Genomic DNA, 21,100 nt, shown 5'->3' with positions numbered 1-21,100 from the left:
AAGCTATTTCATTTACTTGTAGGCATTGTTGAAGCAAGCACGTTACTGGATCCCACAGACTAGAAAAAGATTCATTTTTCCTTTACAAAGGATATTTAAGTTTTTATACATATGGACTAGCTAATCGATCGTATTAATCGCATAAGTATGAGCGTGACTATCTGATCAACGAGATGTCAGCTCATACTCAGCACAATCAAGAAGAAAGTCATATAACTTTTATGGAAGTATTGCGCGCGTTGTCCTTGTTTAATGTATTTTTACATTGCTAATGAAAGAATGCAAAACTTGCTCCAACACATATACATTGATATATACATATATATTACACATATTGTACGTATTTATATAATATATCAACACATTTACTATATATTTATAAACTTATTATTATATGCTTAAAATACATTACATGAATAATGTCGCATACCTTGTGCAAATATTGCAAGCAGGAACGTACTTGTTTGCAGCTGGTTAAAGCATCACTGTCCTACTTCACCTTCATGTATTCCATGCAGTAATAACAAGCAGATAACTAGTCTGATAGTATATTGGAATAAAGTAGGTAGATGTAAAACACACATACACATACAATATATTGTTATTTCTTTCGAAATTGCAACACTTCCTACAAAATAAACAGACAAAAGTTGCATTAGTTGAAATATATGCACAGTCAACACATCACAGAACCGATGAAATCGACGACAGTAAAGTACACCTTTCATGGTGAAACATATGGGATAGTATTTAAACGAAATTTCCACAATGTAAGTAATATGTCATTAATACACACACACAGCGAGAGAAAGCTACGCTTATATTTTCTTGCACTGTCTAAATGACTTAACAGCAATTCTGCGATTCACAGATGTTGATAATGAGTATTCGGGCATTCGTGATTAATGCATGCGATGCATCTAAGAAAAAACAAAATTAATGACTGATAATGAAGAAAATGATAATGTTCGAATAAAGAAAATTTGGTCGCATTTGAGGTTGATAGCTGCAGCGAAATTGTTATTAGGATAAGAAGTTACTTTGTTAACAAAGATTTATTGAAGAAGGTGTACTGTACATCATATGAAAAATGGTAAATTTAGACTATGTTTTACATCAATAAGTTACCTCTTTTATGTGTATAAAAATCTAATGAATTTATGTTTCATTTAAGATATATATACACGGTGTCTGACATAAGGCGAAAAACCTCTCGTCCACAAGTAGATCTCGTCAAACTGAATTAAAAAGTCCTGTACCATTTTGCAAACAATCACGTAAAATTTCGAGTAATTAAGTAAAGAAAGTTCGCTAATTCAGTGGATGCGATTGGCAGCGAGGGAAGAAGGCATGAATAACGTAAAAAACGGCTAGCCGCGCACGCGACACGAACGCGATAGCAGCGAGTATCGGATTACAGCGGCAGGCGAGACGACGCATGGACAATAATTTCTCAGCGTCTCATTCATGCGCTTGCGTTGCCGAGAAAGGGTTGTCCATGCGTCGTCTCGCCTGCCGCTGTAATCCGATGCTCGCTGTTATCGCGTCGCGCCCAAACAACAAAAAGAAATACGTGACAACACTTTCTCGGCAACACGAGCACATGAATGAGACGCTGAGAAATTATTGTCCACGCGTCGTCTCGCTTGCCGCTGTAATCCGATCCTGAATCCGATACTCGCTGATATCACGTCGCGCGCGCGACTAGCCGTTTTTTTACGTCATTCATACCTACTTCCCTCGCTGCCAATCGCGTCCACTGAATTAGCGAACTTTCTTTACTTAATTATTCGAAATTTTACGTGGTTGTTTGCAAAATGGTACAGGACTTTTTAATTCAGTTTGACGAGATCTACCTGTGGGCGAGAGGTTTTTCGCCTTATGTCAGACACTCTGTATATTAGCAATATTTTTTAGAGGTCAGCACTTTAGCATATTAGATTAATGGTGTATATCTTTCCAGACAAAACAAGAAGACGTATTTGACGAAAGAGAAAAAGAGCGAATGCATTAAGAGTAAGCACATAATACTGTAATAGTGAAAAGAGATGAGCTACACTGATCATATTAAAAGTTTGTCTCATAAATGTCTTGCTGTAAATAAATATTGCAAATAAATCTATTGAATTCTTTTCGTCACCAAATTAATTAATTAGTTTTCTTACCAGCTTTTTGAATAAAGATACTAAATTATGAATATCTGTTTATGTAAAACTGTCATTCGCAGGAACAGAAGCAAGTTCGCCATAATTTTATTATCTAATTTTGAAAAGTTATTTTTCTTTTTAATAGGTGCAATATGCTCGACGCTCAACTTTTTTTCGAGTAAATCTCTCTAAGTGTATCATACTTTGCGTCTGCTTTTGATGATACTATGCGTCCTGAGGTATTTATCACATATGTATTGAAGATACATACGCAACAATGATGTTCTATATTTTAAGCCGCCTTTCTTTAGATAAAACAGATATATGTTTAATGGTATCTAAGACCGGTTCACATGCAGAAACTAATATTGGTTTTGTTACAAAGAGACAGTTTTCCATATTTCTTTCCTTTTATTGTTATATTTAGAAGAAAGTTGTAAAAAATATGTATAATATCTTTGTATTTCTTCCCAAATCATCATGTCTACAAAGTTATCTATACAAATCGTAAACAAAATAAAAACTTTCATTGCGTAATCGCAGAAACAATTAAGCTAATACAAATTGCTTTTCAGATTCTTATATGCAATAATCTATCAATAATTGTTAGAATAGAAGTCCAAGTGCATGGTTAAAATGAACGAATTATTTGAGTTTATACTCGAACTGAACAGTTATTTACTGATTTAAAGAGACATCACACATTTGTCGAGTTAATCACGAACTACGTTAATACAAATCAAATCGCGTATTTACACTAGCGAAGGAAAAATAAAAACCAGTCATACGTTTCAAAACTGTTCTCGAATGTTCTGGATCTTTCGACAATTTCGCGTGTCTCTATTTGCTACTATTTTTGTTTGCTCACTCTGAAGTCCGCAACGTGAGTGAGCTCCGCGATTTCGGTGATCGATCGCTAGATCTATCGCCATTTTTTATATTATACACACCTGTCGATAACATGTATCGCAAGGTGCTGCCGCTCACGTAACTTACCCGAAATTAATATATTCTATTTCTAACAATAATAATGCAACAAAACGTAGTAATTAAATACAAAATACGTAAAGATTTCTTATAACTATAGTTACTGAATATAGGCAATTGTGCAAGTGGATTGAATTCGTGCAATTTATTATTTTTCTTTACATTTAGTACTACAACAGAATATCTTTAATTTATTCTTACAATTCATTTCCAATAATTCATTAAAGCACACTTAATTGCGAGTAACAGTTCGATAATTCTCCGATACTTTACCAGTAATTCCATAGATGTATGTAAAATTGATGAACCGCTGCTCCGCGCAACATACATGCGAACATCACGACTGCACATAACGGACTGAGACGCCGAGAGCTATAGAGCATTAGAAAAGGGAACTGCGCTTGCGCGCACTTCCGTCTCTGGCATCATTTTTCGAATATTTTTCCGTGGGAAGGAAACACACGTGGAAATTTTTCTTCTTTTCATCTGAAATAAATTTCTTGAGCGTCTGTCTCATGTGGAGAGAGTAAATTGTCGTCGAACAGCTGTTACACTTGAGTAGTAATATCGCATGCACCATCTTGCGCTACGGTTATGACAATTTAATAAATTAAATAATTTACCTGGAAATTACATGTGCGAGGCGAGAGGAAAGTCATAAAACATTCTGGTAGTGCCGCCATCATCCTCTATCAGTTGAGGAATCACTATATATTTTCATTTCGCAGTCAAATGCGAAGCTTCACTGACCGTCAATGATGGTCTGTATTAAGAAGCGGTTCTTCAGCCTCAATCGGCTACTTCTACTCGCTTTCGGCTTGTGGCCTGACAAGGAAACGATATACACCCGTTTTCAGGCAACATTGCTTTGTAGTCTTTTGATAAGCAGCATTGTATTTCAAGTAAGTCACTATTTCGTTAGGATAATCTACGTGAGAATAACGTCAGAGTTGGTCAGAGATTGAAAAAGATTAATGTAATGACGTTAAAATAACGACTAATGTCATGGATAGATTATACCTCAAATCATTAAACAGATGTAACACGGTCATATTTGTGACTTTTTAACAACGTTTTAATGACGTTTTAATAACATGGATGGTATAAACAAGTAAAACTAAAATTATGCGCAAAATGATTGTTTATTATGAAGGAGATCTAGTATAAAAAATGCATTTATTTTTATTAAGTAATAAAATAACATCTATATGAAATATAGTAATTTTATTTAAATTTGTTAGGATATAGATATATTATATGTATATTTAGAAAAAATTTCCAATGCATATTTATTTACATTATTTTTCATATATAAAAACCTAAAAACTATACATTTGATATAACTAGACTATAGTACTTACCAGTTTCACTGACGTAATTTTACCTTTGGTATGCTAGTTTAGAACCTTTAGTTATTATAAATTGATTTTATCATTTTCGTGAGCTTATTGAGTATTATTAAAGTATGTAATTCAGCATTACATAATTAACAATTCGCCACTGAAATCAATAAATGTAATCATTGCAGCTCTCAAGACTTTTCATCGTAGAATGTAACTTCGATCTTATTGTGAGAATAGTCTCTTCCACGACATTCTTTGCCATGCTTACGCTTTTTCCCCTCCTAGCGTGGATTAATATAAAAACTGTAAGTTGTGCTTCTACTTTCTTCCAAAAAAGAAGTGGTTGCCATAAATAAAGCTATGAATATGATAATGTTTTTTCAAACTTTGCGTTATGTACCATAAAATATTATTATCACGATAGATCAAATATTTATTGGACCAACTGCAATACATCTATGATCAGCTAAAGGATAGGAACGAAATTGCTATCTATGACAAATATGGATACATTGGAAAACATTTTACGACTATAGCAATAAGTAAGAAAAAGTGAGATGAAATAAATATATATAAAAGATTTTAAAACAGTTTTTAGTAGCACAATATAACAAATAGATTAGAAGAAAAGGTTGAAGAATATTAGAGATACAAATAAAACCTGTTTTTATATAAAGACTTCTTCATTTTCTAGTACTTCTTGTATGCGGCCTATGTAGTAATTCTGTCATAGTATATTGGCCATACATTCTTGATATCGTTGTACCGAAAAATGAGTCTTATGCAATTCACACGATGCAATTTATATCCGAGTACTTTAATATCTCAGATAAGTATTATTTTTTAGTTCTTGTGCATTTGAACGCAGCTTGTTCTACAGGGTTAATTGCAGTGATAGGAACGGGTACAATGCTATTTTCATATTTGAAGCATATCTGCGGTATGTTTGAAATTGCCAGGTAAAGAAATGATTAATGGCATAAACAACCGATGTTTAGATTATCAAAAGAATTACGTTTTGGTTCAAATAAGTTTGAAAGATGATGTAATAACAGCAGGGACGTTATTTACAGCTATCGTATTGAACAAGCAATGGCGCCTGAATTGTTACATAACTTTGCTATAAAGGACAGAATTATAATATGCAGGGAGATGATATGTGCCATAGATATACAACGCCAAGCTATGCAGTTAGTATTTATATGATAATATGTGCACGTTACACATATAAATGACGCTAATAAATCATTGTAACAGTCATAATTTTTCTGCCACTTGTTATAAAAGGATAAAGTATTAGGTATACATATACAGAACGATAATTTTTGCATCATATAACTAACAAACCAATACTAGGAAATGACCGCGATTGAAAATATCCAGAAATATTGTACAATTGAAATTTTATTAAATGCTTTATAGTGGTACTGATACAATGTTTTTATTGTTTAATAATAATACCTGTTTAAGGTACGCTAAATGCTTCGTAACTAGTATTGAAGGAGGAGCTTTCGTTGTGATAATAATTAAAGTGCTTTGCGTGAGTTGCAATCTCTATCGAGTGAGTTTTCTTACTTTTAGAATGTTTACAAAACACTTAGAACTAATGTCTTATAATAATCGTAAAAGGCAGTAAAAGGCGTAAACGTGATCAAGATTGATGAAAAAGTCGAATATTAAATGTTACTATTTTTGATGGTATGATAGAATTGTTAAAAGCTGATGAGAAATATATATCGAATAATATGCTTCTTTTTTCTTTTACTTTATCTGTAGGAAACTTTAGATTTTGTGCAAAGTGATGTGTTTTATAAAATGTTGAGTACACAACCTTGATATTTTAGATATTTCAAATTGAATCATCTATGGAGAAGATGGACGAGGTTTTATTACACCTTTTGGCTGTATCTTCAGTTCTGACGATACTGTTTGCATGCAATTATGTTGGGCAAGAAGTTACAGATCATAGTAATCACGTATATGTAGTTACGTAAGTGATAGTCTTACGTGTAGTACTTGCAACTTTGTCATAATAGCTTTTAATGAGGAAACTACGAAGTAAAAACACTCATTCATATACCAAAAATTATTACTCTATTGTCTTATACTTTTCATATATTGTCAATTTAAATCATGTTATCATCAATTTTATTTAAATCATGGTTTTATAGATACAACGTTGCATGGTATTTAGCACCGTTACACATACAGAAACTGATACTGTTTCTATTACAAAGGAGCAGTAAAATTTTCTCTCTGAGTGTCGGTGGATTATTTACAGCATCTCTAGAATGTTTTGCAACAGTAAAGCTATTTCATTTACTTGTAGGCATTGTTGAAGCAAGCACGTTACTGGATCCCACAGACTAGGAAAAGATTAAGTTTTCCATTACGAAGGATATTTAAGTTTTTATACATACGGACTAGCTAATCGATCGTATTAATCGCATAAGTATGAGCGTGACTATCTGATCAACGAGATGTCAGCTCATACTCAGCACAATCAAGAAGAAAGTCATATAACTTTTAAGGCCCGTCTACATAGGCCGCAACGCCAGACGCCAGACGCAGCTCGCAGACGCAAACACAGCACAGAGAAAACGCGTTCAGAGGCTTAATTTTAAATAATCCTCAATAATATTATAATTATCAATAATTCTCAATAATATTATATTATTAATGACTATATTTTTACATAAAACATATAGAATATTATTATATGTCATTATATCATTGTATGTTTTTCGAAAATGGTAGGTTGCGTAAAGTTAGGTCTCCATATGTTTGAAATTGATTTCACGCAACGCAGAAAGTTGAAGTTGATTCAACTCGTTGCTTACGGCCGATTAGCGAATGCGTGCACGCTGCGTGCCGTGAAACGGTAAAAAAAAGTATGAAAATCAGTTTCAAACATATGGAGACCTAACTTCACGCAACTTACCATTTTCGAAAAACACAATGATATAATGACATATAATGATATTTGATATGTTTTATGTAAAAATATAGTCATTAATAATATAATATTATTGAGAATTGTTGATAATTATAATATTATTGAGGATTATTTAAAATTAAGCCTCTGAACGCGTTTTCTCTCTGCTGCGTTTGCGTCTGCGAGCTGCGTCTGGCGTCTGGCGTTGCGGCCTATGTAGACGGGCCTTTATGGAAGTATTGCGCGCGTTGTCCTTGTTTTAATGTATTTTTACATTGCTAATGAAAGAATGCAAAACTTGCTCCAACACATATACATTGATATATACATATATATTACACATATTGTACGTATTTATATAATATATTAACACATTTACTATATATTTATAAACTTATTATTATATGCTTAAAATACATTACATGAATAATGTCGCATACCTTGTGCAACTATTGCAAACAGGAACGTACTTGTTTGTAGCTGGTTCAAGCATCAATGTCCTACTTCACCTTCCTGTATTCCATGCAGTAATAACAAGCAGAGAATTAGTCTGATAGTATATTGGAATAAAGTAGGTAGATATAAAACACACAAACACATGTACAAAATATTTTTATTTCTTTCAAAATTATGATACTTCCTACAAAATAAAGAGACAAAGGTTGCGTTAGTTGAAATACATACACAGTCAGTCACCGAAGAATCGTCGACAGTAAAGGTGCTTTCACGTTGAAACATATAGGACATTATTCAAATGAAATTTCCACAATGTAAGTAATATGTCATTAATACACATACACACCCATACACACATAACAGCTAACTTTTGTCTTCTTGCATTATCTACGTAACTTACCACGTAAGTGCATTTCTGCGATTTACAGATGTTGGTAATGTAGTCGTGCATTTGTCATTAATGCATGCATCTAAGGAAAAACAAAGCATCAACGATTCATGAAAGTAATAATTACTTGAATAATGACATTTGGGGATGGCTGTGGTGATATTGTTATTAGAATATGAAGGTACTTTGTTAATAAAGATTTATTGGAAATGGCGTATCACCTAAAAAAAGGATGATAGATAAATGTAGAATACGTTTTATAACAATAAAATATTTTTTATGCGTATAAAAATCTAATAAATTGAACTTATTTTATATACCTTAGCAACATGTTTTAGAGGTCAGCACATTAGATAGCATATTAGATTAATGGTGTATATCTTTCCAAAGAAAAGGAGAAGATGTAGTAAAGAGTCACTTTTTTTTCGGCACCGATTTTTAACAACAAAATACATAATTTTTATGAAATGTGGTGTACCGTTGTAAATAGTGAACTCTGGCTACAAATTTATATGAGTATTTTTTGTCTATGCCGCTTTGTTCTCAACCGGTATAGAATAAAAACGACAAAGGTGCAAAAATTGAAATGTCAAAATTTGCCGGCGCGGAGTCGTCATATCCCCGGGGCGGGTCGTCACTTCATTCTCGCACTGGATTTTAAATGAAAAAACATAATTCCGATCATGAAGAATAATAGGATACATTTTATTATTTTTTAATAGAAAAATATAAACATTTGGTCATCAGAATTCGATCACTGCTGATTTCGATTTTCGCCCATTGCTGCAGTTCTAAATTTCCGTGTATCACCATGACGAGACATGGAAGAAGTCATGGGATCGAATTCGTTTCCGTGCACGGCATGCCAGCCGTGGCATGCGTTTCTAGCGTATCGTTTAATGTCAGCTGTTTCTTATCTCGTTTCTTCGCCCCGGTGGCTTGGTGACAACTTCGCCCCGGACACAGATTTCAATTTCAAGTTTGGCCGCTCATGAAATATTAGAAATCAACGAAAATGAAAAAAAACTTTACTGGAATCGTGTTCAGCATACATACTCTTTGGAATTACCTTACTCACAAAATATGGAGAGAAAATAAAATATTTAAAATATTAAAACTTTTTGACACGCAAAACATTTCGCAAAACATTTTGACGTCCGAAAACACATTTGTCATAATGAAAATCACACATGTCACGTGTGCATCATAAGCGGCGTTTACAATGGCTGCGTTCCGCTATTCACTGCCAGTACTGAAAACCTATAAGTAGTTTATGTAAAAACGTAATAAAATAATTGCGGAGATTTGTTTTCTGTGCGACCGCACAATTTATAATATTCAGAAAGTCTGAGAAAGCTCTGAGCCCTCTCCTCCCCTTGCTTTCCTTTTCTCTCGCTATTATAAACTATAGATTTTCAGTATTGGCAGTGAATACCGAAACGCAGCTAATATTAATGGCGAGTTCACACAATATATAGAGTTTGAAATAACTGTTGTGACGATTCCGCCCCGGTGACGACTTCGCCCTGGTCTCCCCTATACTTGACGAAAGGAAAATAGCAGATGCAAAGCACATAATACTGGAATAGTGAAAACAGGTGAGCAATCCTATTAAAAGTTTGTCTCATAAATGTCTTGCTGTAAATAAATATTGCAAATAAATCTATTGAATTCTTTTCGTTTCCAAATCTAAGTAGTTTTCTTACCATTTTTCGAATAAAGATAATCTAAATTACGCGTATCTGTTCATGTAAAACTATCATTCGCAAACACTGAAGCAAGTGTGCCACATTTTTAATATCTAATTTTGAAAGGTTATATTTCTTTTTAATAGGTGCTATATGCTGCTCGAAGCTCAACCTTTTTCGAGTAATGTCTCTAAGAGTATCATTATTTGCGTCTGCTTTTGATGATACTAAGCGTCCTGAGGTATTTATCAAATATGAATTGAAGATATACACGCAACAATGTTGGAGATTTTAAGCGATTTTTTGTAGATATAACATATGTTTAATGGCATCTAAAACACACACACACACACACACACACACATACACACACCTGTTCATATGCAGAAACTAATATTGTTTGTGTTAGAGAAAGAGGCAGAGTTTACATATTTTTATATATATGATATATTCTTTCCCTTTTATTGTTATGTCAAGAATAAAGTTGTGAAAAATATATATAATCTTCGCATTTCTTTCCAACTCATCATGTCTACAAAGTTATCTATACAAATTATAAGTAAAATAAAAATAATGCGTTGACATGCGTATGTTGCAGAATCAATTAAGCTAATAAATTGCGCAATGCTTTTCAGATTCTATGAATTATCTATGAATAATAACGCAAAAAAACGTAGTAATTAAAAAAAATACGTAAAGATTGCTTATATCTGGTTAATGAATACAGTTTGCAAGTTGATTCGTGCACTTTATTGCTTCTATTAACATTTAGTACTACAACAGAAGTTCTTGAATTCCCAATTACATGTACATTTTCAGTAATTCATTAAGCATAAGACAAAATTAATTGCGAGTTTAATGATTCTCCGTACTTTACCACACAGAAAGAAAAATTTTTGCTACCATAACTAATCATGATTTGCTAAAAAATGTTTGCTGCCGTAGCTATAAATTTCTAAACTACAGCAAAATGTTTGCTCTTGCAGCTAATGAATTAGGAACCTTATCTAATAAAATAGGTATCACAGCTAATATTTAGCTGTCCATATATTACGACTGAATTTAGTTACCACACGCAGTTTTTAGCTATGGCAACTATTTTTTTCTTTCCGTGCAGTAATTCCATAGATATACGTATGTAAAATCGATGAACCGCTGCTCCGCTCAACGCACATACGAACATCACGACTGCACACAACGGACTGAAACGCCAAGAAGTAAAGAGTGCTAGAAAGGGGAATTGCGCTTGCGTGTACTTCTTTCTCCGGCATCATTTTACGAATATTTTACCGTGGGAAGGAAACATGTTGAAATTTTTCTTTTTTTCATCTGAGATAAATTTCTTGAGCGCCTGTCTCATACGGAGACGTTAAATTGTCATCAAACAGCTGGTACAATTGCTTGGTAGTATCATGTACCAAATTGCGTTACGTTTATGCCAATTTAAGCAAATTACATAATTTACCTAAAAATTGTGTACGCGAGGCGAGAGGAAAGTCATAAAACACTCTGGTGCCTACCTCCTTCTATCAGGGGAGGAATCGCTATATATTGCCATTTCGCAGTCAAATGCGAAACTTCACTTACCGTCAATTATGGTCTGTATTAAGAAGCGGTTCTTCAATTCCAATCGGTTACTTCTAGTCGCTTTCGGCTTATGGCCTGACGAGGAAACAATATTCGCCCGTTTTCAGGCAACGCTATGTTGCAGTCTTCTAATAAGTAGCATTGTATTTCAGGTATATAAATTCTTCGTTAGGATACCTGTGACGTGAGAATAACGTCAGATTTGGTCAGAGATTGACCAAAAATGATTAATGTAATAATGTAGTAATGGACAGATAATTGTTCAAATCATTAAAAAGACGTAATATGGCGATAATTGTGACTTTTAATGACATTTTAATAACATCGAAATGATAAAAACTTAAAACTAAAATTCTACACAAAATTATTGTTTAGCAGGAAGATCTGTTATAATAAATATTTAATTGTTATTAAGTAATAAAATAACATCTATATGAAATATATTAATTTTATTTAAATTTGTTAGAACATATATGTGTATTTAGAAAGAAGTTTTGTAGATAAAAGTACGCGCGCGCGCGAAACAAGTGACTGCATTCAGTAACGCTCAACGTTCACTGAGCGCTTAGTGAGTTCTTGCATCCAATTAGTGTATTCCTTTAGATCTAGAAATGTATGCCAAATGAATGAGGGAATCAGAGAAAATTTAACCTTTTGACTACGCACTCTAACAGAAAACAATCCACTGTGTACGGTATGATATTCGCATGACAGCAAACTTGAGATTAATTCGTATTTATAAAAAAAAGTGAACATGAAACAATATCTTCGATATTCAGTTATTTCGATTGCTATGCAACATGTAAATTAAAGTTGTAATTCTATATCAATTTAGAAAACAGTACCTAAATGTATTGTTCTGAGCCCAATTTACTGGGCGTATACATACGCCTTTCGTGTATATTAATGGACATGTGAGAGCATATATATACGCCTTTTGCAGTCAAAGGGCTAGTAACGCTGTCCAAGTTGAGTCTGCTGAATGCAGCCATTCATATCTATTGTATATATTTTCTGCAATCTATAAAAATCTATAAATATTTGACAAAACGGGACCAGTACTCGTCTCCCTGACCTCATTTTAACTTTGATATGCTAGTTTAGTACGTATACCTCGGGTCATTGTAATTGACTTTTTTCGTTCCCGTGAGCTTGTTGAGTATTATTGAATTTTATTATATAGTATGTGATTTAGCATTATGTAATTGACAGTTCGTCATTAAAATCAATAAATTTAATGTTTGCAGTTCTCAAGATTTTTCATTGCAGAATGTAACTTTGACTTTATTGTCAGAATATTCTCTTCCACGTCATTCTTTGTCGTGCTCACGGTTCCAGCCATCTTATTTTGGATTCACTTGAAAACTGTAAGTTGCGCCTCTATACTTCCTTCAGAAAGAAAGCTATCATAAATAAATCGTTGTACGTGATAATATCTTTTCAAACTTTGCGGTATATGGCATACAATTTTTAACACGATAGATCAAACGTGTACTCAACCAACTGCAATACGTCTACGACCGGCTAAAGGATAGAAACGAAATTGCTATCTATGACAAATATGGATACATTGGAAAACAAATTACCACTCTAGTAATAAGTAAGAAAATGTGATAAGAAAGAAATTAGTACAGGGTGTCTCAGAACTCTGGGACCACCGGTTAATGGCGTATAGTTTGAACTTAGCTGAGTAAAAAAGTCCTGTACCATTTTGCGATTTTCGCAATATTAATGGAGATATTAACGATTAAAGTTAACGACTGAGAGCGCATCTCGAGTGGAAAAGCTGTGAAGGCGTGCGGGTCATACAGCAAAAATCACAAAATGATACAGGACTTTTCTACTCAGCTAAGTCCAAACTATACGCCATCAACCGACGGTCCCAGAGTTCTGAGACACCCTGTGTATAAAAGACATTATAATATGTATAAAAAATTCATAAAAAAGTTTTTATTAGCACAACATAGAACAAAAAATTAAAACAAAGTTCAGGAATATTGAACACACAAATAGAAACTGATTATACATATATAAAGACTTCTTCCTCGTTTTCAGTAGGCCTTGTATGCACCCTCTGTGGTAATTCTGTCATAGTATATTGGTCGTATGTTTTTGATATCGTTGTACCGAAAAATGAGTCTTATACAATTCGTACGATGCAATTTGTGACCAAGTACTTCAAAATCTCAGAGAAGTATTATTTTTTAGTTCTTGTGCATTTGAACGCAGCTTGTTCTACAGGGTTAATTATATTGGTAGGAACGGGAACAATGTTGTTTTCGTATTTCAAGCATGTCTGCGGTATGTTTGAAATTGCCAGGTAAAGAAATGATTAGTGATAAATGAATTAATAGATTATTAGAAGAATAACGTGTTCAGTTTCAAAGAATCTGGAAGGATGATTTAATTATAGAAGGAATGTTATTTACAGCTATCGCATTGAACAAGCAATGGCGATTGAATTGTTACATAACTTTGATATAAAAAACAGAATTGTGATATGCAGAAAAATGATATGTGCCATTGATATACAACGCCAAGCTATGGAGTTAGTAATTATATTAATCTGATATATATACATTACACATGACGCTAATAAACTATTGTAACAGTTATAGTTTTCCTGTCAGTTGTTATAAAAAATTAAATATTAGCTATACATATACAGAATCATAGATAACTTTTGAATCATGTAGCTAATAAAACTATAGTAGAAAATGATCGCCATTGAAAATATCGCTAAAACTATAGTATTGAAGTTTAATTGAGTCTTTGTTATTCTTACTAACTGCTAACATCTTTTTATTGTTTAATAATAATATCTGTTTCAGGTTCACTAAATATTTCATAAGTAGTATTGAAGGATCATGTTTTATTATGATATTAACTACTGTGGTTTGCTTGAGTTGCAACCTTTTTCAAGTAAGTTTTCTTATTTTTAGGATATTTATAAGCGATTTACAACTAACATCTTATAATAATCTTAAAAGACAGAAGACGTGACCAAGAATGACGAAAAAAAGATTAAATTTTGCTAATTTTATAGATAAAATTGTTAAAAGTTGACGGAAAATATATATCTAATAATACAATTGCTTTTTGATATCTTTTACTTTATCTGTAAGAAAAACAATAGATTTTGTGCAAAATGAGTATAAAACAGTGCTCACACAAGCATGATATTTTAGATATTTCAAATTGAGTCACCAATGGAGGAAGTAGAGCAAGTTTTATTACATCTTTCGGCTGTATCTTTCGTTTTGACGATCCTTTTCCTATCCAATTATGTTGGGCAAGAAGTTACAGATCATAGTAATCACGTATATGTAATTACGTAAGTGATAGTCTTACCTGTGGTGCTTGCAACTTCGTCTTAATAGCTTTTAATGAGGAAAATACGAATTGAAAAACTCATTCATATGTACGAAACATTATTAATCTATTATCTCATACTTCTCACATTATTAATTTTATTTTAATCATTTTTTTATAGATACAATGTCTCATGGTATTTAGCACCGTTACACATACAGAAACTAATACTGTTTCTATTAGAAAGGAGCAATAAAGTTTTCTCTCTGAATGTCGGTGGATTATTTACAGCATCTTTAGAATGTTTTGCTACAGTAAAGCTATTTCATTTATTTTTAGGTATTGTTGAAGCAAGCTGGTTATTTTATTCCGCAGGGTAGAAAAAGATTCGAGATAATTTCCTTTTCTATAACTAAGGGTATTTAACTTTTCACGTATATGAACTAGCTAATCGATCATATTAATCGCATAAGAGTGAGCATGACTATTTGTCCAACGAGAGGTAGGCTCACTTAGCACAATGAAGAAAAAAGTTATGTAACTTTTATTGCGCGCGTTATGTTTGTTTTAATGTATTTTTATATTGCTAATGGAAGCATGCAAAACTTGCTCCAACACATATTACATACATTGATTGTATTATATATATATTGTATGTATTTCTATAATATATTAACACATTTAATATATTTATATATTTTTTATTATATACTTATAATACATTGTATGAATAATGCCGCATCTTGTGCAAGTATTGCAAACAGGAACGTACTTGTTTGTAGCTGATTAGTGCATCAATGTCCTATTTCACCTTCATGTACTCCATGCAGTAATAACAAGCAGATAACTTGTCTGATAGTATATTAGAATAAAGTAGGTATTAAAATAAACAATAAAGTAAGTGGTAGATATAAAACACACATATACATATACATGTACATACTTCCTACAAAATAAACAGACAAATGTTGCATTAGTTGAAATACATGCACAATTAGTCATAGAACCGACGAAATTGACGACAAGAAAATACCTCTCACATTGAAACATATAGGATATTATTTTAATGAAATTTCTACAATGTAAGTAATATTTTCACGTTATCAAACATACAAAGCGAGGGAAATCTAAACTTATGTTTTCTTGCACTGTTCAAATGACTTAACAGCAAATCTGGGATTTACAGATGTTGATAATGAGTATTCGTGCATTCGTGATTAATACATTGTGCATCATGCATACACTGCATCTAAGAATGACTAAAATATCAATGATAAAGACTAAAGAAATAATTAATCGAATAAAGAAAATTTAAACGCATTTTGAGATGATGGCTACGTCAGTATTATCAGAATAGTTACTTTGTTAACAAAGATTTATTAAAGAAGGTGTACATCATATGAAGGATGATCGGTAAATTTAGAATACGTTTTATAACAATAAAATATCTTTTATGTGTATAAAAATCTAATAAATGTAATTTTTTTTATATGTTATATATATCTTAGCAATATTTGTTTTACAGGCCAACACTTTAGCATATTAGATTGACGGTATATGTATATCTTTCCAGAGAGAAACAGAAGATGTACTTGACGAAAGGGAAAAAGAGCGAACGCATTAAAATTGGGCACATAATAACGAAAAGTAGTGAGCTACAATAACGTCTTATTAAAAGTTTGTCTCATAAATGTCTTTCTATGGCAAATAAACATCTATTGAATTCTTGTCGCCAAATCAAATACTTATTTTTGTTATCATCTTTTCTAATAAAGGTACTATAAAGTCACTATAAAATCACAATTTTTGATTTTTTTCCATTTGGAAAGTTAAGTCCTGTTTTCCACACTACATTATTGTGTGTACTTTCATCGTGGAAAAGGATTTTTCATTCTGTGAATTCAATAAAAAGATCCATTTCTTGAAAAATGCAGGAAAATCACCGATTCCGCCGGTAACACAGACGCCGCGACGGAGTTCACTGGCCACTCCAGGATCCCCTTAATGAATATAATTGCGCAAGTCGATATTCATGCACAGTACTGTTCCTATTTACATTTAGTAAATTTAATAAATTTACATTTAGTAAAACCACAATAACTTGAATATCTTGAATTCTCACTTAAATGTACATTTTAAATCCTTCACTTTAAGTGTAAGATAAAATTAATTGCGAGTAACAGTTTGATGGTTGTCCACTTTACCAGTACTTTACCAGTAATTCCATAGATGTACGTATATAAAATCGATGAACCGCTGCTCCGTACAACGCACATGCGAACGTCACGACTGCACACAACGGACTGAAACGCCAAGAACTACTGGGAAAAGGGAACTGCGCTTGCGCGTACTTCCTTCTCCGGCATCACTTTACGAATATTTTTCCGTGGGAACTAAATGCATGTTGAGAGTTTTCTTCTTTCCGCGTGAGATAAATTTCATAATCATTGAGCATTTTTTTCAAAGTGCGGAGACAGTAAATTGTCATCAGACAGCTTTTACAATTGCATAGTAGCACATCATGCACCATCTTACGATACGTTTATGCCAATTTAAACAAATTAAACAATTTACTTGAAAATTACATACGCAAGGCGAGAGGAAAGTCGCAAAAAAAACCTTTTGTGCTGTCCCCACCACCCACTCTACCAATGGAGGGATCGCTATATATTTTCATTTCGCAGTCAAATGCGAAGCTTCAATGACCGTCAATGATGGTCTGTATTAAGAAGCGGTTCTTCAACCTCAATCGGCTACTTCTGATCGCTTTCGGCTTATGGCCTGATGAGGAAACGATATTCACCCGTTTTCAGGCAACATTGCTTTGTAGTCTTTTGATAAGCAGCATTGTATTTCAGGTATGTTAATACATCGTTAGGATACCTACGTGAGAATAACGTCGGAGTTGGTCAGAGATTGAAAAAGATCAATGTAATAACGGACTAATGTCATGGATAGATTATACCTTAAATCATTAAAAAGACGTAACATAACGTGTGCCTCTTTAATAACATTTTAATGACAGTTTAATACCATGAAAATTATAAAAATGTAAAACTAAAAGTGTACACAAAATTATTGTTTATTATGGAGAAGCTCTATTATAAAAAATATATTAATTTTTAATAAGTAACATCTATATGAAATGTATTAATTATATTTACATTTGGTAGAACATACATATGTATTTAGAAAAAATTTTTGTAAACAAAAGAACGCGAAAGAACATTCATATTTATATACATTATCTGTGATATACAAAAAACTAGAAATATTTGACATAACTAGACTAGTACTTCCTAGTTTGACTGACGTCATTTTAACTTTGGTATACTAGTTTAGTACTTCGGGTAATTTAATTTTTCGTTTCTATGAGCCTGTTAAGTATTATTGAAGTATGTAATGTAGCATTATATAATTAACAATTCGCCACTGAGATCAATAAATTTAATGTTTGCAGCTCTCAAGGCTTTTCATTGCAGAATGTAGTTTCGATTTTATTGTCAGAATAGTCTCTTCCACGACAATTTATATTATGATCACGGGTCCGCCCGTCTCATATTGGATTCACATGAAAACTGTAAGTTATGCCATTACTTCCTCCAGAAAGAAAGCTGCTGCCATAAATCCTTGTATGTGACAATGTCCTTTAAAACTTTGCGTATAAAATATTATATGGCATAATATATTATTAACACGATAGATGAAATGTATACTCAATCAATTGCAATACATCTACGACCGGCTAAAGGATAGAAACGAAATTGCTATCTATGACAAATATGGATACATTGGAAAACATATTACTACTATAGTAATAAGTAAGTAAAAGTGAGAAGAAAGAAATATACAGGGTGTCCCAGAATTCTGTATGAAGCTCTCGTGAGCGGGTAGAATGCATCGAATTGAGAAGAAAAGTCCTTTGCCGTTTTGAAATTTTCGCAATAGTTAACGAGTTATTAATTATTAAAAATCGCTATATTAGTCCGGCCTACCGCCGAATGCAAACGCGCGGCAAGATGTGACCGCCTAGAGATCGAGGTTGCTAGGCGCGCGGGGAATTGTTTATTACAAGTGGCAATGGCTAGGCAAGAGCGACTTGTAATAAACAATTCTCCGCTTGCCTAGCAACCTCGATCTCTAGGCGGTCGCATCTTGCCGCGCGCTTGCATTCGGCGGTAGGCCGGACTAATATAGCGATTTTTAATAATTAATAACTCGTTAACTATTGCGAAAATTTCAAAACGATAAAAGATATTTCTTTTCAGTTCGATGCGTTCTTGCCGCGCGCTTGCATTCGGTGGTAGGCCAGACTAATATAGCGATTTTTAATAATTAATAACTCGTTAACTATTGCGAAAATTTCAAAACGATAAAAGATATTTCTTTTCAGTTCGATGCGTTCTTGCCGCGCGCTTGCATTCGGCGGTAGGCCAGACTAATATAGCGATTTTTAATAATTAATAACTCGTTAACTATTGCGAAAATTTCAAAACGGCAAAGGACTTTTCTTCTCAATTCGATGCATTCTACCCGCTCACGAGCGCTTCATACACAATTCTAGGACACCCTGTATATAAATATATAAAAGTTCATAAAAAAGTTTTTATTAGCACAATATAAAAAAATAGATTAAAACAAAGTTCATGAATATTGGAAATACAAATAACAACTTGTTATTATATAAAAACTTTATTGTTTTTAGTACTTCTTGTATGCTGCCTGTTTGGCAATTCCGTTATAGTATACTGGCCGTACATTCTTGACATCATTATACCGAGAAATGAGTCCTATGCAATTCACATGATGCAATTTGTGACCACGTATTTCAATGTCTCAGAGAAATATTATTTTTTAATTGTTGTGCATTTGAATGCAGCCAGTACTATAGGGTTAATTGTATGTGTAGGGACGGGAACAATGTTGTTTTCGTATTTGCAGCATATCTGCGGTATGTTTGAAATTGCCAGGTAAAGAAATGATTAAACGACGAATTAGATTATCAGAAGAATTACATGTTCTGTTTCAAAAAATCTGAAAATGTGATTTAATAACAGCAGCAATGTTATTTACAGTTATCGTATTGAACAAGCAATGGCGCCCGAGTTGTTACATAACTTTGATATAAAGAATAAAATTATAATATGGAGAGAGATGATATGTGCCATAGATATACAACGCCAAGCTATGCAGTTAGTATTTAGGTGATAAAATGTGCACATTACACATACATATAAATGACGCTAATAAAGCATTTTAACAGTTATAAGTTTGCTGTCATTTATTATAAAAACATAAAGTAGTAGTTATACAAATACCACGATTTTACATCATGTAACTAATAAAACAATAGCAAATGATCGCCATTGAAAATATCTAGAAATATTGTATAATTGAAGTTTAATTGAAACTTTTATATTGATACTGATTGATATAATACTTTTATTGTTTAATAATAATATCTGTTTAAGGTGCGCTAAATGCTTCGAAACTAGTCTTGAAGGAACAACTTTCATTTTGGTAATAACTACTGTGCTTTGCGTGAGTTGCAATCTTTCTCAAGTGAGTTTTTACTTTCAAGATATTTACAAGCGACTTACAATTAACATCTTAGTAATCTTAAAACATGGAAAATCAAGAAAGATGAAATCCGAATATTAAATTTTGCTACTTATATGGTAGAATTAAACGCTAACGAAAAAAATATATATCTAAGATAATTGTTTTTTTATCTTTCACTTTATCTGTAGAAATCTTTAGATTTTGTGCAAAGTGCTGCGTTTTATAAAATGTTGATCACACAACTATGATATTTTAGGTATTTCAAATAGAAGCACTTATGGAGGAGATGAACGAGGTACTTATACACTTTTCGGTTGTATCTTTCATTCTGACGATAATGTTCGTATCGAATTATGCTGGGCAAGAAGTTATAGATCATAGTAATCACGTATATGTAATTACGTAAGCAATAGTGTATATGTAATTACGTAGTAAACTTAGGTGTGGTGTTTGCAACTTTCCTAATAGCTTTTAATGAGGAAAATACAAATTATAAACTCATTCATATATACGAAAAATTTATTAATCTATTGTCTTATACTTCTCACATTGTTAATTTTATTTTAATCATTTTTTTCTAGATACAACGTTGCATGGTACTTAGCACCGTTACACATACAGAAACTGATACTATTGCTATTACAAAGGAGCAATAAAATTTTCTCTCTGAATATCTATGGATTATTTACAGCATC

General features: G+C 32.6%; 3 protein-coding genes across 5 annotated transcripts in view; all 3 read left to right on the top strand.

Moving 5' to 3' along the window:
- The first annotated feature begins 65 nt into the window (after positions 1-65).
- LOC105282621 lies at positions 66-16,644 on the top strand. The gene is made up of 21 exons (XM_026969260.1): positions 66-336; positions 471-770; positions 872-1,093; positions 1,964-2,073; positions 2,293-4,036; positions 4,663-4,782; positions 4,902-5,019; positions 5,172-5,436; positions 5,551-5,667; positions 5,948-6,038; positions 6,322-6,467; positions 6,649-6,844; positions 11,423-11,683; positions 12,779-12,898; positions 13,014-13,131; positions 13,587-13,851; positions 13,963-14,079; positions 14,363-14,453; positions 14,720-14,865; positions 15,025-15,157; positions 15,626-16,644. The coding sequence occupies exons 5-21, from the start codon at positions 3,890-3,892 to the stop codon at positions 15,674-15,676; spliced, it is 2,502 nt and encodes an 833-aa protein (XP_026825061.1). The 5' UTR covers positions 66-336; positions 471-770; positions 872-1,093; positions 1,964-2,073; positions 2,293-3,889; the 3' UTR covers positions 15,677-16,644.
- LOC105282608 overlaps positions 7,854-21,100 on the top strand; it is an 83,689-nt gene continuing 70,442 nt past the window's right edge. The window contains exon 1 of one of the 2 annotated variants that reach the window (XM_026969297.1): positions 7,854-8,182. The gene's annotated coding sequence lies outside the window, so the exon portion shown is untranslated. Of the gene's footprint in view, positions 8,183-15,691; positions 15,717-21,100 lie in introns of those variants that run through there. The other variant, XM_026969296.1, reaches the window with a different exon arrangement.
- Positions 16,526-20,405, top strand: LOC113561860. 2 transcript variants are annotated; one of them, XM_026969336.1, is made up of 7 exons: positions 16,526-16,618; positions 16,778-17,701; positions 18,304-18,423; positions 18,547-18,664; positions 19,549-19,794; positions 19,919-20,035; positions 20,315-20,405. In XM_026969336.1, the coding sequence occupies exons 2-6, from the start codon at positions 17,555-17,557 to the stop codon at positions 19,969-19,971; spliced, it is 684 nt and encodes a 227-aa protein (XP_026825137.1). In that variant the 5' UTR covers positions 16,526-16,618; positions 16,778-17,554; the 3' UTR covers positions 19,972-20,035; positions 20,315-20,405. The 2 variants fall into 2 exon arrangements, with proteins under 2 accessions (XP_026825137.1, XP_026825136.1); XM_026969335.1 differs by having other exon boundaries at positions 19,919-20,047; positions 20,315-20,403.

This window comes from Ooceraea biroi, chromosome 4 (genome assembly GCF_003672135.1).
Source record: "Ooceraea biroi isolate clonal line C1 chromosome 4, Obir_v5.4, whole genome shotgun sequence".
NCBI classification, from domain to species: domain Eukaryota; kingdom Metazoa; phylum Arthropoda; class Insecta; order Hymenoptera; family Formicidae; genus Ooceraea; species Ooceraea biroi.
This window is presented reverse-complemented; position numbering and strand designations above follow the sequence as displayed.